The sequence below is a fragment of the Strix uralensis genome, chromosome 14 (assembly GCF_047716275.1).
Source record: "Strix uralensis isolate ZFMK-TIS-50842 chromosome 14, bStrUra1, whole genome shotgun sequence".
Taxonomy (NCBI): domain Eukaryota; kingdom Metazoa; phylum Chordata; class Aves; order Strigiformes; family Strigidae; genus Strix; species Strix uralensis.
In genome coordinates, this window is record NC_133985.1 from 21932025 (window position 1) to 21956625 (window position 24601).

The 24601-nt window shown below is 45.7% G+C and overlaps 1 protein-coding gene across 3 annotated transcripts in view; it reads right to left on the reverse strand.

Annotated features, from left to right (window-relative positions):
• Window positions 1-24601, reverse strand: part of FNIP1 (folliculin interacting protein 1) — a 69682-nt gene that overhangs the window by 3330 nt on the left and 41751 nt on the right. For 2 of the 3 annotated variants that reach the window (XM_074883253.1, XM_074883254.1), the window contains exons 4-17: window positions 22544-22644; window positions 22216-22290; window positions 21581-21672; window positions 18963-19046; window positions 17897-17968; window positions 17028-17163; window positions 16277-16478; window positions 15391-15476; window positions 8981-9127; window positions 6672-6841; window positions 3904-5329; window positions 3371-3539; window positions 1318-1515; window positions 811-926 (exon numbers count right to left, since the gene is read on the reverse strand). In XM_074883253.1, the coding sequence (XP_074739354.1) occupies window positions 811-926; window positions 1318-1515; window positions 3371-3539; window positions 3904-5329; window positions 6672-6841; window positions 8981-9127; window positions 15391-15476; window positions 16277-16478; window positions 17028-17163; window positions 17897-17968; window positions 18963-19046; window positions 21581-21672; window positions 22216-22290; window positions 22544-22644 (3074 nt within the window). The remainder of the gene's footprint in view (window positions 1-810; window positions 927-1317; window positions 1516-3370; window positions 3540-3903; window positions 5330-6671; window positions 6842-8980; window positions 9128-15390; window positions 15477-16276; window positions 16479-17027; window positions 17164-17896; window positions 17969-18962; window positions 19047-21580; window positions 21673-22215; window positions 22291-22543; window positions 22645-24601) is intronic. The other variant, XM_074883255.1, reaches the window with a different exon arrangement.

A 24601-nucleotide genomic window follows, 5' to 3' on the forward strand; every position in this document is an offset into this window, starting at 1 on the left:
CTTCTCCCCGGCCGGTCGCGCGCTCCCACCACCAGCTGGTTCCAACAGCCCCTCCGGACGCGCCTGCTCGCGCCGCTGAGGGCAGCTCTGCGCTGCCAACGCTGCCTCAGCCCCTACCTGCCACATTGGGCGCTTTTTTTTTTTATTATTATTTTTCACACTGGTGAGACAGCAGATGGAGGGAGGAAAAGCAGCAGATTCCTTCCTACCCTCGAAGTAAAGGAAGTTGGGGGACAAAGCGCAGGAGCAGAGGACCAGGAGAAACTCCTTCTGCAGCAGCGCTGGCACCGTGCTGCGGCTCAGCCCACGGCAGCTGCTCCCCCATCTCCGGCTCCACACGTGCTCCCTGTGCCTCCCTGCTCACCCCATACTCCTCTACAAAAAAAGATACTCAGAGCCTTCCTATAAACACCCCTTAAATAGCTACTCTGCCTGCGCCCCACACCCCCGGAGAGGTATTACGTGCCTCGCGTGGCACAGAGGGTGTTTTCTGCCATGTAGGGGAAGTCAACCTGGGGGAATGAGGTGCCCCCCGTTGCTCAGTGAGGACTGACCAACTAAGGAAGGAGTCTGATAAGCTCTGGAGTGCTGAGCCCACCTTCCTGCCTGGAGGGAAGAGAGACAGGCTGGGGGATCCTCGGGATCAAGCAATGGCTAAGGAGAAGCCTGTGGCCATGGGTGATTTATGCCACACTACAGTTCCAGTCCCATTTAGGAATCCATTTTGCTGCGCTTAGAACAAGCCCAGGCGGAGGATTTGGCACCAGGACACCCAGGGCAGCACCGCTCGGAGGAAGTTTGTGATCGTACCCCAGCACCACGCCCAGCTCCTTGACGTGAACTCTCATCTGGCCCTTGAGATACTCCGACAGCATCTTGCTTTTGAAATAGAGCTCCTGCAGCCGATCCTCCAGGTGCATAACACACTAGAAAGCAAAGGGAGTTGTGTCAGGGAGAAGACAGCGTTCTATCCAAACCGCACCCAGCCCCAGAGCCAACCAGCCCAGACCCCACACACCTCCTGCCTTTTCCGTGGCTGTGTCTAGGTCAATAATTAGCAAGACATTCTCTGGCAAGACTCTTTCTTTTGAGCAGAAGCCTCTGATTGCATGTTAAATCAGAATTAATGAGACAGCTGGCTTGATTAGAGTAGCATTTCAGTGGACAGTGCAAACAGCTACGTCACTGGCTACTGAAATTGTGACTACAGATAAATAAACTAGGCAGAACCTTACACTTTTAACCTTACTCTTTAACCTCTGTAGTGAAAGGATGCTTTAAAAACCATCACCCTCTCAACTGTCATTCAGTACTTACAAAGTTTGGAGATAAATTATGCTTGTAAAGCTGAAGAGTGGAATGAAGCAGGTTGGAGACGAGACTCGAGACTAACACTTCTTTTCCCAGCTTGTTATCAATCATTCGTCTCTGGCTACTGGCCACTTGCACCGTCCATTTGTCCGTGTCTGCAATAATGCAGACGGCTTCTGCGATCGGTTCATCCAGAACAGGATGCTAGAAACAAACAAATGAATAGCAGAACCCTGAGAATGACAAATGACAACAGTCTTTTCACAAAACATCATCATCCCGGAGAGCAGGGATAGCATCCCAGACACCGCTTCACCTAAAATACATGTGCTAAGGATTGCATTCCATCTATTAAAAAAACACAGTAACATGTGCTAAGGATTGCATTCCATCCATTAAAAACAGCTTTATTGTAAACAAGGCACCATCTTAAAACTTAAGTCACTATTTTACATTTTCTTCCAGGCTTGAAAGTGTGTCACTGGCTGACAACTATAACTTTTGGCATTTGATAAGAGAGTTCTGACATATCTAAAATATATTTTAAACCCCTAAAACTGAAAGTAGCAAAAATCCAACTTGCTGTTCAACACGGCTGTGTTAATGCGGGCAGTTTTACTCCCAGTTCTCACTGGTTTCCTTTCTGGCAGTGCCAGCAGAGGGAGTCAGGAGCCAAGCCTGCACCCAGCTCCATTCCTTCCAACCGGCCTTTCACCTCTCTAAAGCCATGGAGATTTTTGGAGTATTTGGATCGCCACTGTCCTTCCCCAATACATTTTTTGGGCTGGACTGTGAGGAAGCATCTCCTTCCAAAGAGCCCCACCGGCACTTCAAGTAAAATACTAACTGTGTCCTAGCCCAGTGTGAAGATACACACATAAAACCTCACTTGGTGCTCTCATGTCCTCTCAATCTTTGACTTCTGCAATTGGAATGGGAGTCTCCTGATGGACACGCACCACAGTCAAGTTCTATTTCAGACACATCCATTTCACAGCAGCAGCTCCCTCAAGCTGTCGCCTCTGTTGCCTGAAGTTCAATTACACTTCACGAACGGCTTAAATACTCAACCAGCGCCTAGAGCGGCCGCGCAGGGCTGGGCACAGGGGCCAGTAAGGCGGGAGGGGCCGCAGGAGGGGCAGCTGCGCCGTCTGCGCAGGGTGTGATGCACGGTGTTAACTCGGGAGGTGTGAAGAAGGAAGGGGATGTTCCGGAGGGTCCCCAGGGAAGCAGACAGCCTGCTCAGGGGGCTGCGGGTGGGGTCTTTCCCCATTTCCTTGGGAATAAACCAGCAGGGAGCAGAATCAGGCTTTTCAGTGACAGCCCGCGTTCCGCTCCTCTCCCGGTGACTGTAAAAGGGTAGGAAGTACCACGCTTCCCAGTCACACCCCAGTTCATTCTGGGGAGAAGAGATGATTTCCAGCACACATGAGAAGTGGGAGTTCCCTTTAGGACAATTTATACTGGTTTCTCCTTGTCCGACAAAGCACTATCGGACGCTTTACAGTCCCAAACCCGAAGTAACGTCCCCCAAAACGCCGCGTGTGCCCGACGGCTCCACCGCAGCCAACACGTTCTGCCCCCCAGGCAGCGGCGCGTTGGTCGGACGCGCAGGGGAAGAGGAGGGAGCAAAGGGAGCTTCCACAGCACCTCTGCAGCCGGACTGTGTGCCCAGGGAAGAGAGGAGCAGCCACCGCAGCGCTCGGCCTCGCTCCACATCGTCCCATCCTGTGGGCGTGCAACCATGGGCAGGCTGCCGTGCCTACAGGAGACGACGGTTTCTCCGCAGCTTAATGCAGAGATCTGACTTCCCAAGGGCACGAGCCTCTCAGCTGGCTGCCGTGGGAGTCTTAAAGTTTTTGTGCTGCAGATTTGCAGCGAAATACCATTTTTCAGATACATTAATTGAGAGAGGAGAAAAAAATTGGTGACCTGGGACTGAAGAAACTCGAAGAGAGCTGCGACAGTAAATATTTCCACTTCCAGCAGGTTTGTACATTCAGAAACATTTGCCTTTCCCTACTGTGACAAATAAGTTTACCAAATATAGCTTAATTACCTGCACAGCATGAGACAAATCTGACACCAAACAGTGCCTCAGCTTCTCATCACTTCCTATTCCTTGCAAAACAAAGTCAGGGACATAAGATGAACAGTAGCCACCTAGTAAGGATCTTCCAAAATTGGCAATACTGGGCTGGACAGAGTTCACTTCAACTAATTTTGACCTGCAAGAAAGGCGTATCAAAGAGATGCACAGCAGTAAACAACAAATTCAGCTTACAGAGAGGCTGCATTTCACATTTATCGTATCTCCTCTAACTTCCGTTCAAGCACTTTTTAAAAAGAGAGATTTTACAGTCAGCTTTTGCAGTCAGCCCATCGTGGAAGAAAAGGGTAAGAGCCAAGATCTCAATGCACAATTAATATTTTTTTCCAGACCACTGATCTCTCTATATTCTTTTACAACCAGCAAGCTCAGGAGACACTTTTCCAACCACTGATGCCAAGTTAGGCCACATTCCTCCAAACATGTGACATAAGAAAAGGCTCTATCTTTTTCAGGCTCTATTCCTGCTGAACAGTACTTACCCAGGGAAGGGAATCTCATATTCTTCTGCCCAGTCCTCCTGCTCTCCTCCATAATAGTTACCGCTTGGTCTAGTTAGATCATGACCTGTATCCTCACTTTCGCTGTCGCCCAGGGCACTGTCTGAACTCTCATTTCTTGGAATGTCCCAATCAATTCCCGGGGCGACTTTTTTCTCTACGTTTTCTCTGTCCCCATGGGGGACGCGAATAGAGATTTTCTCTCTTTGGTCCTGCTCATTAAAGCAGTTTTTGTAGGTCTCTTGTCGAACAGAGTCCATGAATTTACAAAATTCGCTAGGCGGTTTGCTAGTCTTTGTACACAGCTTTTTAGAAAACTCTAAACTACTGTTGTGAGCAAGAAGGCCTGTAGCTGCTTGCCCTGGAATATCGTCAATAGTCCGGGTTTCAACTGAACTGTCATCAGTAAAATATTCGTCAAACAGACTCATGCTCTCAGCGTTGTACGGATTTGGATTCCAGCTCTGATGCTCACTAGCAACTTGAGGAAAGGGTTCAGCTGTCCCACAGTCTCTATTTTGGTCCTCAACAGTTTGTTTAGCTTCACAGTTCTGATCAGCAGACACTCCTTCCTCCGTCGCTGGCGGGCTGTGATGCCTGGCAATTTGTTCCACTACTGCCTGACTTCTGAGTTCGATGTCTGAGTCGGGTGACATGGAATCTCCGATGAGGAAAGTCACCTTCGTCTGAGCTTCAGCAGCTCCACAAGGAAACGCGTCGCAGAAGAGCTTATCCGGCGGCTTCTTCTCCACAGCGATTCCGGGTGACCTCGTCACGCTGACCGCCTGGCTGCCCGATTCCAGCGAGTCTTCGTTCCTCCACGCGTTTGCTGTTGGCTCCAAACCAGATTCCGTCACCACGTGTTTTTCTGGTGAAGCTGACCCTGCGCACACCACGGTCTCTAGTTTTGTGTCCAGGCAGGGTCTCGGTTGCTTACCATCAGCAGCATCTTCCTGGCAGTCGTCAGGAACAATAGTTCTGTTCTCATCCGAAGAAGACTCCAGCTCTACCTTAGGAGTGTTCTGTGTGTCTTCTCTCTCTTGCTGTGAAACGCCTTCTATGTTCTGTGCGAGGGAAATCGGACATTTGCAATATTTACAGCTACAGTTAGAAGTTCTCATTTCCTCAGACTCTGTCGGTAGCAAGTTGCCCCTGTTCTTGTGCATTGTGACAAGCACATACTCAGATTCTTCTACTTCTCCTTTCTCCAGCGTGGTGGTTATAACAGTTCCAGGCATGACAATGGCTTCGTCTTCCCCATTTTCTAGAAGATGCGTCTCTTGAAGTTCAGAGCATCTGATGAAGTAAGTGAGGAAATAAAGCAATCTCTGTACCAGGTCATGCCTTTTGCCAACCACAACTGTTTTTGCTAATCTCACAGGTGATCCAATAGCCCCATACAGGTCACCTAGAACAGGAAACAGACAATTATTTTGCATCTTTAAAAACACATTACTCTTCTAACAGACAACTGTCGTGGCCAGTTTTCAAAGGCCAGGTCTACAACAGAAAAATACTAAAGCAGAAGAGCGAGGACAGCTAGGCTAGCGTTTTGTTTTCAATACAGGGAATCCCAAAGATGCTGTTGGCATCGTATGTAAGGTGACACGCTGGTCTGGGAGACATCTGATCTCACAGATTAGGGAGTATTCACAGCACCTAACTGCAGGGCCTCACTTTGGAGGGTCGTCTCCTGGGCTCCTTATATAGCCACGGGAGAGAGGAGGCATCTGCTCTGAATTGCCCTGTCTGGAAACTGGGCTGAGCTTTTACCCCCCAAGAGAAAGCTGTAAGGAGAAACAAACCCGTGCCAAGAACGAGGGCACGAAGCGACAGTGGCGGGTGCATAGCTGAAGCCAACCTTCCTCTCCTGCCTCCCCCTGAGCTCTACTATGGGTTGGATGGGTTGTTCTGACCATACTCCAGGTTCACCTAGGGAAGTGCCTGGACACGTGTTGTTCTGGAGGTATCGGGGCACTGCACGAATGCAGGGACAGGGGCACAAGGGATCCCAGAGGCCTTGAGAGGCAACCTAACCACCTAATCTTGAGTTCCATGAGCTCAAACAATTCTTCCTGCCAACTCCCCGCCACCCCTGCTTACACCAGAACAGGACAACCTCACTAAACTTTCCTTTCCCCTCCCTAACCGAATTCCATGAGAGTTTGTGTGCAGAGCAGGACAATCTGACCAGCGAGAAGGAAGCTCATCTCCTCTTCTCCACGTAGCAATCAGAAGACAGCATGACTAGCTACCCCATCGCCGAGGCTTTGAGACCTTCCCCACAGGGTCGCCTAGTCGTGATCTCCTGTACTGTGTCGCTCCTCTGCCTGTTGTGTTCAGTGTGCTCATCTCTTTTCAAAAGATGGCTTTCCTTGATTTGCTCTTTCAGGAACCAGGCTTACTGATAGCAGCATACCCAAAAATAAAAACTGATTTTCCTTATAGAGGGAGGACCACAGGAGGACTGGAATCCTCCATCACCACCAGGGCAGGGTCCTTAAGAGACCTGCCATAGATGACTAAAGAGGGCTTTACTTTTTGGGTGCCATTTTATCGTTGATAATGCCTTAAGAAATGAGAGCACATATAAAAAAAATACAGTGACCACCTCTAAGCTTGAAATACACATTTCTGTCTGGTTTTGAATAAAAAAAAAAATTTAATCTGGGGGGGAAATAACAAGCATCCATAAAAACCACCGTGCACACACCCACTGATGTCAAGCTGCTGGATGGTTTGCCACATACCGAGCTGTGCCCACAGTGGGTTGTATGGATGAGTTTTGGCCAGCATGTCCACGCTCTGGGAAGAATGCTTTTCCAGGAATATTCTTATAGGCGGCTGGCCGTTCGGCATGACGGTAGGGACCCAGGCCAAGTGGTTAGTCAGGACTGCAGTCAGCAGAGCTGGTAAAAACCTGCAAGCAAAATATTCAACATCAGTTTTTTTCCAGGTACACACTCAGGATGTTAAACTGACAGCAGTTCTACAGTCTGTATGGATCAAGGATCGCAGAAACAACCTAACAAAGTCAGCAGAGATCACCCCTTCGGTCTCGGTTCTTTGGGGAGAGGAGTGAGGGCTGTACCCTCCCTGCCAGCCCTGCAAAGGCCTTTTTTAGAACACACATTAAAAGTAAAATGAAATATTTTAATCTTGTGGCATCTCAGTTCCTCTGTTTGGCAATAATTATGAGACTTCCTATTTTGCAAGCTTTATGTTGTAAAGCATCTCAAAACTTACTTTGTTCGCTGTAGGAAAACAGTGGGACTGTGTGGCCTCTGTACTCCAAGGAGATCCCAGACCCTTAAGATCTGTGACTACTGATGAGAAGGAAGGCTATTGCCACCAAACCTGTAAAATAGCTAGGTGCTGTGTTCTTTCATCTAACCGTTCTGCAATTGCAGCACATATGACTGCTCCTTTTCAAAAATATAAACCCCATAAAGCTCTGTAATAACAGCAGTAAAAGAACGGTAGCTCAGCCAGAAAGATTGTGTCCTTACACCTGCAAAACAGTTTTCACTAGCTAAGCAAGTAAGGCGAAAAAGGTCTCTGAAAAACGTTAACTATCTGATTTATTGTAACGACAGAGCAAGGTTTCCTTCCCAGTCCCTCTCCCGGCAGGAGCAGCGTGCAGAAGCGCAGCCCCACCAAGTCCACACGCCAACAGATGGTGCTGGTGGCTGCCGCAGCAGCTCAGGAGCCTGGGGAGGAGGAAAACAAACAGCACCGAGCCTCAAAATAATGCTATTTGAATAGTTTACAAGCATCAGGAACACTGTAGTTTAAATTTAACCCCGTTTTCTCACTGGAAACAGCCAAAGGAAGAAAAGCGATCTGAAACTGTGTTGAAAAGGAGATGGGGCTTGATCTTCGTTGTGCTTCCATCAGTGTCAGTCTTAGAATCACAGAATGGTTTGGGTTGGAAGGGACCTTAACGATCATCCAGTTCTACCTCCTGACATGGGCAGGGACACCTTCCACTAGATCAGGTTGCCTAAAGCCCTGTCCAACCTGGCCTTGATATCTTACTATATTTAAAATAAAGCAAGCAAACGACCCCAAACAAATGACCACTGAAACGTAACCGAGACGTACAGGGCTCAGAATGGCAGGGATCGAAGGGGCTGACCCCAGGAAAAAGCCTCCGCTGCAGCAGGAACTGATTTTAAGAAAATATATTTGAACCCTCCTAACTCTCTACGGTTTCTCCCATCACACTGAGGCAGGAGAAGGTGGCCCACGCTGACTGCTAACTGCCACCCTCCCATCTGGGGGAGAGAAAAGATGACAAAGCTGGTGGCAAAGCTGGAAGATGGTGAGCAGCAGCCCCTTCCCCCGCGACCGCCCCTTCCCCAGCCTGCAGAGAGCAGCTTCCCCAGAGCTAACAGCTGGTCTTTCGGTGCCATTCTCACTCAAACTTCACAAGTTTGTGCTCGTTTTAGGACTTTGGTGGAGCCAAATGCTTTAAAAACTTCCCCTATTCATGCCCTGGGGAAAGAGGATGAAGTGTTGACAAAAGAGTAAATTTATCAGATTCTCCCGAGTTTATCAAGAACGTTCTCTTTCTCAATTTTTAACAACCGCTCACGGCTTTGTCCTGAGGGCAGAAGGGTGAGCGCTAATGAAGCACACAATTTCTTTAGTGGCATTTTACAGAAGTCGGGTCTAAGAGCAATTTGCGGTCAGACAGTATTACAGACACGGCTCTTACTGAATGTCTAACCTTGCTCATCATATGATAACTGATTTTGAAAGGTAGATTAATGCATTTCATAAGGTATGTTCACCCCCTTCCAGACATACACGCCCATCACGCGCTTCCTACGGACATGTTTCAAATGTTTAGCCTCTACCAAGATTTAGAGGATTATGGGGCAGCAGGCATTTAATGAGGTATTTTCTTATTTATTTTTTGTTTTAGGAAGAAGGTATTTACAGATGGGCTTTTGATTCTTTGACTACAAGGATTTTAAAAACTGATTCAAAAATTGGTTTGAAATGAAAAGGCATAAACACATATGTAAGAGAAAAAATCTAAAATCCACCATACTGGTTTTTAGAAGCATTTTCCATCAAGAAAGTGAATTCCTTCATGAAGCGGTGGCAAAGTTGGTTCTTTTCTGGTGTCCCTGACATCATAGTAAGCCAGACAGGCTCCCCAATCCGTGGCATCGTGTAGAGATTGCAAATAGTCGTTCTAAAAAACAAAACCAAAAAATCCAGATGACTAAAGAAAAAGCAGAAAGGCAGAGATCCCAACCCAAAGAATTTACTGCAACATTCAGTTCCAGCTGTCATTTCTAGCAGAAATCAAATTTCTCTCACCAACCGTTACCCAAACCACGTTGTTCATTACACAGTACGAATTCACCCTTCCACCCTGCAGAGTGAAGCCTCACAGGTTCTTCATGCAAGTACCTAAACTGCTCCCAAACACGGTAACACTCACTGTCAGAAGTCAAGAGCTGCCCTGTTCCAAATGGAGAAGAAATGAAAGACTTTTCGTTGTTGTTATCTCCCTCTTTTCTCTCCATTTCATTCAAAACATGTAAATCCTCCATAGTTCTGCTTGATTTATGACTAGGGCAAGTTTATGTGTATCTGACTTATAAAAATACCTTAACTTCCTCCTTGCTTTAAAAAAACTGGTGTATCTCCAGGCCAAACCCACCAAAGTGTGGATTTGTAGAGCAGGAGACCAGCTTACTTCTTCAGCTTTAAATATAGCACATGAGAGTCGAAGTCACCCCATGGTTTCAAGGATTATGCACCTACCCACATCCTTTTTGACTCTACAGAGGACAGCAAATGTATGATTAAAACTTTGGCTCTGCAGTAAAACAGCAGATTCAAACCCCTCAGATTACTGTTACACTCCTCTAAAATCTAAACTAAATTACAGTTTTGTTTTAAGTACAATGCCTATGTTATGACACTATGGGAACCTGTATTTTCATCACAGTAAAAATGTAAGCCAGAAAAAACCCAAAAACAATACAGGAAATGACTGATCAATTCAGGTTGCTCCCCACCTAATGCACTACTTTTTCTAGAAGAGGTATTTCTGTTTTACATGACAAAGATTTATTTATCCCAAGTACCACCCCTGATTTATAAAGATCTTCTCTGGATATGTTGGTCTAAAAATTTAGACACTTCCAGAAAAAAAGCAATGGCTGTGCACGTCAGGCAGGCAAACACACTCCAGCAGCAGCTGCCAAATCTTCCGTGGTTTAGTGTTTAAAGTGAAACTCCCTAGGAAGCGAGAGCCCAGCACGTCAGCAGCCGAGCTGCACGCCACGGCGCCGGTACGAGGGGCAGGCAGGGGAGGAAGGAGTTACTCCCTGGTTATTTGGCAGAGAAAGAAGCAGCTGTACGGTGACGAGCCCCCCAGAGCAGCTCCCCAAAGGGCCGCAAAGGTGACCGTGCACCGTGCCGAAGTCACTGGGACTGCTCAAGGAGAAAGGGAGTGAGGGGGGCAGCGGCATTTTCTACCTTATTGTTTCTATTGATTTTCCTTAAAGGCAAAATCCATCATGTGTGTTCACAACAGTCAAAATCAAGCCCGTCTTCCTCCGATGTCGGGTTTTCAGACACTCCACGAGCTCGATGGGAAAGCCAGAAAACAGTCAATGGGCTGGACAGGGGGAAAGTCAAGTTCCCTCTGTGCTCACCAGACCCCCAGCACCCACAGGACTGGCTGTGCTGGGTGGGGTTAGAGCAGCCTCGGAGCTGCTCTGGAGCTGCTCTGCGTTGCCCTGGGCTGCTGGCCCTCCCTCGGGCGGGACGCACGGCCTGGTTAGGGACCCAGGCACGGCAGCCCGGCCAGCTCAGCCACGAGCGGGGCACGCAGCCGGGGACACCGCGGGGGCAACCAGAGGGTCTCCGGCAGCGCCGCTGGGGCACCAGGATTTCATGCCTCTGCGGTAGTGAGCAGGGACTAGAGGTGGGATTATTAAGGGAAAGCTTTCTGTTCACAGCCCATTAACTGGAGTGGATGTTAAAGAGGCCCAAAGAAAGGGACAAACCCCAAGTCCAGGGACTTCAAAGCTCAAAACAAGTATTGGAACTTACACCCCCCAGACGCAGCTGACCTTAGAAACTGAAGATAAATTGCCAAACTTAATGTAAAATACAGCTTATTTCTCCTTCATATGCAAACCAACCCAAGCCAAGCCTCTTGCAGCTCAGCTGTTCTGAAAAAAGAAACTACTTCTATACTAAAACCAACATATTAAAATATTTGTTTTCGTTGAAAAGATAGACCGAGTCTTGTGATTCGTTATTTACTATTCTGGTAACCCTGGCTGCATCTGCAACTGATAGTGTTTCCTCAGAGAGAGATCAGATTGCCCTGGCCGGCGGCCAGCAGGCATGTGACTGCAGTGCAGGGAACCCTCCATGCCAGCGCAGGCAGCAATGGCACAGAAACCAAGGGCAAGGATTAACTGCTTTCCAGCTCTGCAAACACGGAGGGAAACGCTCTCCTTCCATTTATTAAAGAACAAAAATAAAAATTAAAAAAACCCAAACAACCAACAACAAACTCCAAAACACTACAGGGAAGTTAACTGGATTTAAAAAGTAACAACTATTAAAAATCAAATTGACTCCTCTTGGCCATCTGCAGCAAGCAGCCCCCTCCCCTCCGCTTGCTGCCCCCCACGCACACCAGCTCAGTGGCATGCAAGGGAAAGTTCAATTAATGAGAGCCTGTTCTTTTGAGGGTTCCAGTACATTTAAAATGGTTTATATTTGGAAATGCTTCTGGGAGGCTGAACTCCAGCCTGGAGCTTAGGGGCACCTCGGCACCATGCTGGGTGCAGCAGGGGCTGGGGGAGCCCCTCAGGAAACACCTTCGCATCTAACAACGCCTTGAAACCCAACAAAGCACAGCCCAGCCAAACGAAAATGAAGACCCGAGCAAAAACCCCTCCTGCAAACCCTCTGGGGGTTTGTCTGCTATGCGGGCGCAGATGGCACCGGGGCGAGCAGCAAGCAGACACGACGGTGGTGGCGGTGCCGCGGCACGACCGCGGGTCAGGTGTTGTGCTGCTCCCCGCTCCCCCCCCCTCACCCAAACGCGGCCGCAAACCTCCCCGGCCCTTGTCCTGGATTTTCATACCAGTCTGAGACATCTTTCCCTGGCGCTGTACAAACCAGACGAGGGGGAGGAGAGCATCCCTCTGCAGCCCCCTTCTTCCCTATAGAAACACTTCCCACCCTCAGCGCTGCCGGAGCTGCTCTGCTGTTCAAGAGTGGCAACGTAACGGCAAAGCTCAGCATCAATTTAGGGGTTGTTTCAAAAAATAAAAAATAAAAAATCAGCCGTTTGTAAAACTTACTTAACATGCATTTGCTCCCTATCCTCATTCCCTCCTTCCATAGATGATTTCTCCTTAAAAAGGGAAAAGAAAATGAAGGCAGTAATTGCTGCGAGGAGTGCAGGAGCCCATGCGATCCCCGTGCCCGTGCTGGCACAGGGGCCAGCCCGCACCGCTGAGCAGAATGCACCGCTCAGTTCACAGCAGCATAAGCTGCTTAAAAATTACTGGCATAAAATAGGATCAAATCTGGCTGCCAGAAAGCAGAGAGAGGTGTTTCCCTAGGCCTCGCGTTCAGTGTTTCCCTGCCAGTCTGTGTATTTGCCACACAGGTATTAGTCAGATGCATAATCTGTATTATCAATGTGCTGCACTGGCCTCAGGGACCGGGGGAGTTGAAATGTTTATGCAAGTACAGTAGCTTATTTCGTAAGTCATGTGTCTGCACAGCTGACATCCAAAGAGAGCTTTAAGCCTCTAAGTCAAGTGTTAATAGCTAAATCCATCAGTGCTTTAGAAAATTAAAAATTGCTGTAAAGTGAATAATGATGCAAGGGTATGCCTGGAGCTAGGCACCACACTGATGGCAAATAGCATCAATCTGCAGAAGCAGCCTAGGCCTTTCAGAGAAGGCAGCTTTGTTTTTCCCCAGGATGAGATGACAAGAGCAAAGGAAGGGGTCTGTTTTGCTGTCTTCTTTTCTCCCCCTCAGCCCCCAGTCAGGTGACCCTGCAGCCAGCTCCTTACAACAACCCTGCTTGCAGGCTGAGCTACAGCCACAGCCCCCTCCCTCAGAGGGGGATTTTGGGTGGCAGGAGGTGACGGTAACAACCACCACACTCCTGCCTCCCTTCTCTGATCTGCGTGGCAGCTTGTGGCCGGTCCCCCATGGCCCAGTGACTGAAGGTTATTCTAATCATCAGCTACACTTGAGAACCTCTGAAAGTCTGGGGATTTTTTTATTAAAATAAAAAAAAAATTCTCAAAAAAAAAAAAAAAAGACTGCAATGAGTTAAACCAGCACAAGATTATGTTTTAGAAACACCAACCCACTGAAGTCAGCACCCTTCTTCCCTCCAGCAGAATTTGCTAAGAGGGCAGGAACCAACGCAAGTCTCAGGTTCACCAAAGGACTCGGGCTCCTGACTTCCCCGTGACTTCAGTGGGAAAGCAGACGCCTAAAGAGATAATAGTGGCCTAAATGGGTTTGCTGAACCTGTGCCAATCACATCCAACCTTCAGTATTTAAATACGCTTTTTTTTTCTTCCTTACCAGACGCCTATTGCATCGCTTTGAAAAGCAAGTGGCTCTTGCATGTTACAGAAATGCTTTTCTCGATGGCAGCACACAGTGACACCCCGAGATACCGCAGAGGCACGAGGACCTTGCCCGCCTGCAGGACCGGCCCGGGCTGGGGGCACCCACTTAAAAAGAAAAAAAAAAGAAAAAAAACCAAAACCCCAGAATTGCCAAAGTCTGCTGCCCCAGGAAATTCATTTATATGAAATTAAACTGGATTTAATTTACCTCGTTACACTATTAAAGAGTAATATTTGTATCACCATGGAAACCTCTGCATAAAACTGGTAGTTAGACACATGCTTCCAGTGCTGGTTACGCAACGGCCGTGTCATGTGAGTGATCGCGTCTCACAGCAGCTCAGGAGAGTGCCAATCCTCCCATCTCCGGTGGGACATTATCTTCCTCCCCAGCCCCACAAGAGCAGCCTTCCTCGTCCCATCCCAGCTCAGCACCACCGAGCTTCCCTCCCAGGAGGAAAAAGCCAGCAAGGGGGGATTTGGCCTGCGTTTTCAGGGTTATTTTTCCTACGTTTGACTCAGGATACGCGCCCCTCCCCACCACTCTGGAACTGTTTAACTTGGAAGGACAAAGGAGAACAGGCAAAGTCCGCTGAATGTATCTTGAGGGGGAATGTTTTGGGGGAATTTTGGGGAAAACAGCTGGGGAGGTGGTGTTAACAGGGGGCGGGAATGCAGGGAAATGGCTGTGGGTGAGAAGGGAGCGGAGGAACCACCGTGGCTGCTCTGAGTTGCCAAACTCGTCTGGGGCCCCTGGGCAGGACCAGCGGCTCCCAGCAGTCACGAGCTCCCTCTGCTCCCTCTCTTGGCACAGCCTATCCCATCCACCTCTCACCGCAGGCCCACGTGCTCGCTCTTCCCTGCCTCCTGTCCCTACCAAACACATCCTCTGCCCTTCCTCACAACTGCCCGGAGGTGAGGTTCTAAAAAATAATAAAAAAATTAAAAATATACCATGCATTCATCCTGCAACACTACCTAATCCATGGCATTCAGGTAGTAAGTGGAGTTGTAGAAAAATGAGTGAGCCCTCAGGATCCTCCACTGTTTGTTCAGTAAAACACATCCTGATGTCAGGATTTTCTTTGCACAACATCAGAGCACTGTCTTCTATGATGTCTTTAAAAAGCAGCTCTACACTGGTTGTAAAAGGAAGCACCCTGCCACTCCCATCTGAGAGGAGATGAATCACTTGAAACAGATGGATTTCATCTTAATTCCCTTCCCATGACTTAAACTATGGAAAGAAAATACAGTTAAATGCCAGGGATGTGCTTATCTGCGTTACTTTGTATATTAACTGTTGAACAGAGACGCTCTGCAGGTACTGATAGCAAGAGATTACAGTACTGCATTTTACTGTGTGAAAGAGATAGTCCTCCTGCTTGGTTTCTGGTTATCTGAAACGCCTTTAGAGCAGAATTTAGAGCAGGGTAAAGGTCTTGCTTTGCTCACACATCAGGAAAATGCACACTAGAGGAGGATTTCCCTAACATGGCTTTGCAATTCTTTTCCCCCTCTCAACGGGCCATAAAAGATAATTTAAGAGGCTGCTGGGAGCTTCGTTACCACCTAAAGCACAGATCATCCCTGTCCTGTTCACACCGAGCCCTGATGGAAATGCACACTTGGCAAAATCTACAAACACAAACAGAATATAACGTTCCTCTCACCAATACCTTTTACTGTACTTACTTTTGCAGAAGACTTTAGACATTTTAAGCTACTTCTCCTGCACTAAGGAGAAGATCCTTCTCAAACAGACTTGAGGGCTTTTGAAGAGACAGACACAAAAGACAGGAGACAAACTGCTCACCTGAATTCATTAAGGGCATCAACAATTCTGTTATATGCCAAACTCCGCTGACTGGCATCAGCTGATCTACGACTCATTTTCATAGCCTTGAAAACAATCATTAAACAGATAAGTAACACATAGCTGCAGAAGCACAGAAAATGGAAAACAAAGTCATGTGTTTGACTTTATCTTTTATGCAACTAGTCATGCAAATAATTTTTTTTTAAGTGATAAAACGATGGTATAAGTGCCAACTTTCATATCTGAGGAAAGATAGGTGAGGCACATACATCTGCGGCCTCTGCTGCTTCTGTGCTTTTCATCATTCAAGGCATAAAGGGGTCAAAGTTTTCACTGCAGTGGTGAAGTAACCACTAAGTATTTCCTAGAAGAGAGATTTGAAGCAAACCTAACCGCACAACTGAAACTCAGATCTTTGAAAATTTCCTACACATTGGAATCAGGGGATTAAAAAACAGAGAAAGAAAAAGAGCTCGATATTTATTTACAGCCTGGAATAGCCTCGGGATAGGTTCTGCCCCTGCGATCCACTAGACTCAGATACAGCTGAAGCAGGGAGGTGGAGGTGGCCTTAAAAGCACCTTTTCCCCTCAGCTGATCCAGGGCTTGCTGGGAGCTTGCACAGCCCAGTGACTGCTCCAGCTTTCAGCCATCCCTGTAACACAGCGTGCTCTGTCCTCACCCTCTGTTCTGCTTTTGCTAGCAATAAGAAACACCATCAGAGATGCTGTGGAGCAAAACTCTTCTCTGGTGCAATTCCAAACCCAACAGCAAGTGGATCCCACATTTGTGAACTAGTAACAAGAGTCAGGAATTAAATCTGACAGGGCTGGGGGGAACATACAGCAATACAAGTGCAAACATCAAAAGAGACTGTGTTTACCTGTTCTATTGCACTCTTCAGTTTGTTCATGTGACTCTCAAAAAGAGGGAAGTGTGAGAAAAAGAACTCATTAAATTTGTTGTTTTCATCTTCATCTCTCGAGAGTGAAAAAATAACTCCAATTGCTATCTTTTTCTTCCTAACAATTCCTGGGCTAGGACCAGAGCTGTCATCTGACAAGTTAAAGCTTTCATCCATGGACCTTGAAGCATGAAAAAAATAGAAAGTTAATGCAATCCACCGCTTAAAGTTGTACCTTGGTTTCCTGTGTAACTCAATTCTTGAACATTTAACTTCAATAAACACCTTTCGTTTGCATGTGCTGTCAAATCATCACCTTTGATAACATCCACTTTGCAATTTTTTACAAGCAACCATTAATTGATCCTGTGATCACAAAAGCTGGAACCAGATTCAAAGTGTTTGTGGGATCAGAATATGGTATTGTAGTTCTCTCCCACCTCTGCCAAGAATCTGTGTTTTGAGTAGGATTTTAGGGCTTCTTATCCTCAGAAGTACAGCCTACAGGTTTATATTTTGCTGAAGGGTTCCTAGTTAGTGCAAAACAATGAATGCCATGAAGAAAACAGATACTAAAAAAGATCAGGCGTTGAAGCGCAGCCTGACTTACACCTCTAAATACCCCACAGAAAGCAACAGCAAGAGCAGATGTACATATGCAAGAGCAGAATCAAGCTGACAATGGTGGAAAATTTATGGGCAGCAACCAGCATTTTCATTCCCAGCTCACCATCGAGGGAAGACCCCATTCTCCAAGCTGGTAGTCTGACTGCGACGCCAACGCCGCTGGTAACTGCTAGCACAGCTTTTGTTAAACGAAGAGCCCGGAGATGGAAACGGAGTGATGAGCAGACTGCTAAGAGATGCTGCAATAATAAGAGGAATAAATAAAAATCTCTCCAGAAGAAAGAGCGTTTGGAAAAATAATACCAGCAACTAAACGAAGCCCCTCAAGATAAACTGGTGCTGCTTCTCAAGTGCCTTCTCTTTTGCTTATCTATGTTTCTTATCTAAAAATAACCAGTTTATAATAACATTAACAAGATATACAAGCACTACAAGGGTGGGACAGTCCTGCAGCTTTACATAATAGGCAACACACAGGCTGCACCTTGCTCATCAACCCTGAGTATCGGGAAATAAATTCTTTGTGGAAAGGAGTAACGTTGATCACATCCTTTACCAGCCTTTCCAAGCCTAACCTTAAGTGCCCAATAACCTGAAACTGGGGGGAAGAGAGGGTGTCGTGGAGGCGAGTCCATCTTTTAACATTACCGTCCTCCTCAATTTGGAAAGTATCATTTAGAAATGCTGCAAATTCACTTCAATACTGAGATTGGCTTGCTTATTTGCAGCGTGCTTTAATAAATGGCACTGCTGTTCAGATTACCTCTGTGGGGTTCCTAACGCAACACCCCTGACGCCTACAACGCATAGTACGTGTACATACAGGCATGCATTAATGCTCATAAAGAACAAAACAGAACAATCACATTTCAGCACAGGAGAAACTGTTTGATGATGTCTAGACATCTCAGTGACGAAGGTTACTGAATAATTTTGGGAGTCTACAGAGTTAACCCATGGAACCGACATTACCAGATCGTGCTATACCGCTGTCTCTGTCCTCGTTCTGCTCCCTCCCAGGCATATCCATAGGGTTGCTATGAACTGTAAAACAAGGAATACCAATTAGCAGGGGAATATACAGTTCCTTTCTTGTTTGCAGATCTCCATGTAATTAATGAAACAAAAACATGCTCATTAATTCAGATCAACAGCACTGCACAAGGCCATCACCAAGAAAGGCTGCTTAGCTGAACAAGCCAAAGCACTTCTCTGAAAAGCCTGTATGTATTTTTTCTGAAGTCCATATACCTATTTTAGGACAAACTACAACTAGCACACTTTGTTTCTTTACACAGATATTTTTCAGTGAAATTTTAATGTACCGAAAGGATGTTGGTACACAGGTAGTACTCAGCATACAGACAAAAAACCCACCAACACCAATATAAACACGACTTCATTCATATACCAGCTTTCTCAGGTATTATATATATAATTTTAAAAGGATTTTACAACGCTGTCTTGAGGAAAATAAATACTTTAAAATTGTGAGCAGTGCATTGGTTGTTCACCTAAGCCGTAAGCTGTCCAGATTCACAGTCTGCATGTACACAAGATCAAAAGTGTCTGAGGCTCAATAGTCTTTAAATGTGATATATTTTACAAATATCTGTGTGAAATAAAAGCTACTCAGCCATGGAAATAAGACCCCGCCACTAAAAGCAAGAAATGTCAGTTTTAAATGAAGCTAGGTTAGCTTGAGTTTTCACAGCGTGGTTGAAACAAGTCCAGATCAAAATAGCTTGAACACTATTGTGAAATATTATTTCCAGAAATACGAAATCCACCATTAAATATATAAATTTCCAAAACAAAACAACACAGCCAACCAACCCCAATGAGGACTGTTAAAATGCCTGCTGTCCCCTGGGGATTTAAAGCATGTATGCAAAAAGGTAAGAGAGCAGACATCACTGTCCATATTGTATTTAAACCAAAATGAAAATCTTATTTCCAGGGCTAAACTACAAATCCAGGCAGTTTTGTCACACCAGCTAGACTAGCCACACAGCACAGCACACAGCACACTGCAAACCTGCAAAGAAAGAGGCGCTCCGGATCAGGCGGAGCGGACCTTGCTCTGAGAATGCCCGCCTAGGGCTGCAAAGCTGTGAAAGACCTACATGGCAAAACGTAAAATACACATGAAAGAATGAGGTTAGTAAAGCAGAACAGTCTGTAGGGAGGGGGCCAGGGCAGGGAGAAGATATAAGCCAACATAAATGCAGACTAATGTATGCAGGAGAACAGCTCTTGCGCTTAACAGGAATGTTGATTCAAGGATATGGCTTACAGTTGGACGATATAGTATGTATAGAGTTAAAATTATAGACCCAGCTTTACACTGTCTCCTGTGCAAGGATGGGGTTTCTCTCCAAGGGTTTTGGGCTTTTTTTAAGTTGAAAAATTATTAATTTATGCAGGCTCAAAGCCTAACTTGATCACAAACAGGAGATTCATCGTGGAGTACAGTGTTTGTTGTAACATCCACACTGGTGGGCTGGCTGAGGAACACTGTCGCTGAAGATGACAGGGAGGAAGGGGGAGAAGGCAGGCAGAAATTCGTCTTAGTAAAACCAACAGAAAATTACAGGCTGAAGTAGCTGTTCTGAGAACAGTCAGTGCATCAGTTTAGTGAAATGATCATATAGAAAATAAATGTTAGCAGTCTCAGTAGTCCATTTTAAAAGTAATGGTAGATATACCAGTGTATTTACTGCACACAGAGCCAGGAAAAATGCATGGGTATTTTTAATGAGTTAATTGCCAGTCCCTCTCCTAAATTTGAAGCTACTGCTCGCTCAAAAGTTTTCTGATTATACAAAACACGAAGGCTGCACCTCAACAAAGCTCCCTTCCATTCTCTCAGGTCTTCACTCACTAAAAGGAAGGACATGACCAGCGCTGCTTTTTTTTTTTAAACCGGTGTATCTAAAAAAAGCAGCTTGCAAATAGTTCCCAACCAAAACACACGGACCCTTCTCCTATCACAGGCTGGCGAGAGCCAGTGAGTCAGGAGCAGTCTCTGCTACTGAACACGGCTGTTGGAAATGCTGCAGTTACAGATTAACTTCTTTACCTACTTCCCCCATGGTTCCCTCCACGCTGAAACGGGAACTGTCAACAAACACTGTCGAACCCACCGAAAACTTGTGCAGCAAAGTTACAAAGAAAGTTTCAGCATCCTCTTCCTGCTGCACGCCCCTGCGCCGCGGTGCCTACACCTCCTGGGCAGCCCTCGGGGCTCTGCTCGGTGGGGAAGAGCCTGGCACAGACCAACGTGTGGCACTGGCTACACCTAAATCGTATCGAGTCCACGCCTAACAGTTGCGTTAGCTGCATTTGAACTTGGGAGTTTAGATCACACGGGTGATACAGCAAACTTTTGCCAGGCACAAACCACAACAAAACCCTAAAAGTAGATGAAGCGAGTTGCTGTCTCTTGGATCAGGTGCCTCATTCACTCATGCACTGTGAAAAATCACAATTGAAGTCTGAGAAGAATACTATTAAGAAAATGCATCTTTTAAACTTTCTGACTTAGTAAATTCAGGAAGCATTTAATAGATAATAGGTTCTTTGAGCTTTAATTGGTTTCCTTTACAAATGGACTATTGGGAATGATTTTAATGAGGTATACAGCTTCTGAGCCTGAAAAGCATTTAAGCCCATGCTTAGGTGTAGCCTTATCAAAGTCAGTGTGAAGGAGAGAAGTAAGCACACCCAACAAGAATCAGGACCATGTCAAAGCCAGAAACCCAGCTAGAGTAACAAAGTCATCAAATTCACTCCTTACTTCCAACCCTAGAAAAGTGTATTTTACATACAGCAATATTCTGGAAAGCAAACGTAAAAAGCAGCCCCCTATTCCACTTGCTACAACAGACATTTTCTTGGAAAGTCAACCCTCTAAACCAATGGAAAGGGAGGTCGTGTTGAAGAGCTCCTCAGGCTGCTACACTGGACAACCAAGCGCTGAAGGGCAGTATCTTTACTGTCAGGTCTTCTGTCCCCAAGGGGAAAAGCCACAACCTTCCCCTCTGTTATCTAATGTCCGTGGAGCCTTCACCCCCAGCACCTCCACACAGGCCGAGAACTAAAGATCTCAGATGGTTTTTCAAGACTGCTTCACTTCCAGGGTCAGACAGAGGGAGAGAGGAGAGAATAAAAAGAAATCCCGTCCAATCTAATCAAAAACTCCAGTGCAACTGTGCAAGGTTAACTTAGACTAGTACAAAACACACGGCCACATGCACTCGGGTGGCCAGAGTACGGAGCAGAATGAAAATTATTAACGAAAATAAAACTGGGGAACTGAGCCAGGCAGAATCAATCCTGCCTCATCTGAGATATGCTGCTTAGAAAGTTCTACAGACTGTTACTTTCCAACATTTTCTGTACTTGAACTTAAGTATATAGAAATATTTCTATTATCTATTTATTTTATATACACATATACAGCTGTATATATTGAACCACTGCTAATTCCTTGAACTGTCTGATTTTTTCTCCTCCGAATCCCACCAACATTAATTTTCTGTTAAGTCTTTGGCTTTTTTTTTTAAATTTGATTCTATTTAGAAGACTTCCATATTCTAGAATCTACGATTACTCAATTAAAAATATCAGGAAATAAAATCTGTCTGTAATTACCTATATTCCCAAGAAGTCCATTCATAATTGTGCTGTGGTCAGGCTTTAATGTATTGCTGTCTTGATTAATGAACTCAAGACTGTCCTGCAACCTGTAACAAACATAAAACATACAACAAAGCCAGTGATTTGCCTTTCAGTAGAATATAGTGTTACTTCATGATAGCCCAAACGGAACGGGCAAGGTAAGAACGCAGGCTTGCACTAGGCAAAGCTTTCACAGCCTAAGCCACGTTCTCAGGTGGGTCGATTAATACATGGAAAAATAAACATTGAACCCTCTGAAGCCAGATTTTTTTTTTTTTAACGTCTTTTTCTTCATCTTGGACTGAATCCTCCGACTCCAGTGTTCTGTCCTCAGCCCTTCTCCTTTGGTGGCTGCAGGTACTTTGTACCTTACGATATCAAGCACCACCATATCAGCATTAAAGGAATGGTTCATTCATTCCTTTAAAGCAAACTGATGTGAAGACAACCGCGAGGGGAAGGTGAGGAGGACACTACTGACAGGATGTAACACATCAGGGAACAAGAAGTTATTTTTTCAGAGCAAGAATCTGGAGGGTCCAAAAAAAGTTTTCTGTGTTCTTACATTCACCTGCTCATGTGCAATAGACAGTTTGTAATGGACTCACGTATTCAGACTTCCGTAGATGCTGCTTCCAGTGCGAGCTGTGAAAACCTTGCTGAGCATGAGCTGAGGAGGTGAGCTAGAGGATGAAAAGGAAGATGTCAGTCAGAAACATAGTGCCAAGACAGGCTTTGCTTTCCATTTCACAACCCTTCCAATTTTATAGACCTAAACACAACGTAACAGCCTTTTGTGTCAAAAGTGACAGCAAAAAACTTTAAAGTAAACCCAGAAATTCCTTTTACTCTGCACTTGTGACTTTTAATTCATTACATACTAGCACTAAGGAGTAAGTGTTCTGAAAAGACCAGCAGCAACAAAATTAATCTTACCGGATCTGGTGAATTTTCAATGTGGAGCCTTTGTAGCTCATGGCCACAGAGCCAAACATCATCTCTCCAAGCATGTTAGCATCTGAGGAGCACCGAGAACCCTGCAAAAAAAACCCACCAACATTTGTTTTTAAAGCATTTTAGAAGCACTCTTCTATTAAGGCAACATACAACTAAGGAAAAGATTATTTATTTGAAAGATAAACATGCAAAATATCTTGGTGTAGCACTGTTGAAGAGGCTAAGTCGAACAGTTCAATAAAGATAATGCTAGCATAGGAAGTGATCTTCACATTGGCTGTGAGCTAAACCATCCAACAAACCCAACCTGTCTACAGGCATCAGAGGGAAGCAGATTCAAACTGCGCTGAGTCAGGGGACCAAAAAGTTTTATAGGTGTGGTAACATGCTTTACTGAAGAAGAACCATTAAGTCTAAACCTTGTGTCTGCTTGACAAGAAGAACCACAAGTTCACTGGAGATCTTACATAGACTGTGCACTGGAGCCAAGTCGGACCAGTGCTTTCGTGACTGATTCATAACTTATCCATGGATGGTATTTTATATTCGATGCGTCTTCCCCTGGTGCTCCTGTGATGGTACCAGCAAAGAGCTGCAGCATCATGATGCCAGGCTTAAGTTGTGCAATTCCTGCTTCTTGGCTGGGGAGAGCTTGCTGTAAGGCATACTGGCTAAATACAAAGGAGGCACGTCACCATGCCGCATCACAGGCTAGATCAAACACTGCAAACAAAAACCTAAAATTAAAAAGTTACTCAGGGCAATCAACTGGAGATGACTGCTCAGCTGACAGTCATCTTATTTGTATACTTTCAGTGACTGAGATTACTGTCCCTTTATCCAGGGCTGTTTCATCTCTAGGCTAGCAGAACATTAGTGCTGGCACTCCATTTGTGCCTTGCCCTGTAAAATTTAAAGTATCATGATGGCTCACTCATGGAGCTCAGGCAGTTCGTTGGTGAGGTACTTTGGTAGTGTGCAAGACAGCAATACATTTCCTTTGAGGTACATGACAACTAGTAACACTTCCTTGGAATAATCCTTCCAAAAGCTCCCTAAAACCAGCCACAGAAATAACCTTGTGTTTGGAAAATGCTAACTGCCGTATCTCCATATCCCTTATCCAAGCTCTGAACAACCAGGATCCTCACCCAGATTCCCTCACAGGCTTGGAATCGATCTCAGTATTTTGCCCCACGTCAGACGGTGAGCTCAGAGCACAGCCGAGGCCAGGCTGCCCACACCACCGATTCCCACCACCAGGAAGGAGCGATATGGAAGTGACCACTCGATGTTTCTGCTCAGGCGAGCCCACAGAACAAGGGCAGGAACAAGGAAATGCTAATCAGCCAAAAGGCAACACACTTATAACACTTTTCAATTTTTAGCTCTTCTCAAGCACTCTCAATTAAGATGATGGTACTTTAACAGACATACTATTAACCTCTGAAATCTGCTATCACTGCAAGGAAGACAGGGGATGACTAAAAGTAGCAACCACAGTTATAAAAATGAGGATACAATTGCAAGGTTTGTTAGTGTTTCTATGACAGGGCAAAATCTGATCATTAGCTGGGTCTCAGAGAAATTTCCATCTTTCCCTCCCAGGATATCATACTGCCTAGGTGCAGCGTAGGCAGTACCGGAAAAGCTCGACTTTCAGATCAGTCAGAATGACCCAGCAGCTCCAAGGAAATATAAGCATCCGGGAAATGATAGGTCTGCCAGCGTCATGAAATCTTGAAGTAAGAACACTGCAAATTACTACAGCCAAATGTTATATGATTGTTGTTTTTAAATCTGTTGCAGATCTCCAATTGAAGGACTCATTCTGAATACATGTCAAGCCCTTGATGGTTGGGTTTGGTTTCAACTTTCTGCTGTTGTGAAAATCCAATTCTAAAGAGCTGTAGAAAAATACCTTAAGTATTGATTTTCTTTGTCAAGCAACCGAATTTAAAAAAGCAAGTGAAAATCAGCTGCTTTCAAATTTAATTATAGGGGTTTCCCTTTCCTCTGAAAGACAAAGACAAGCAA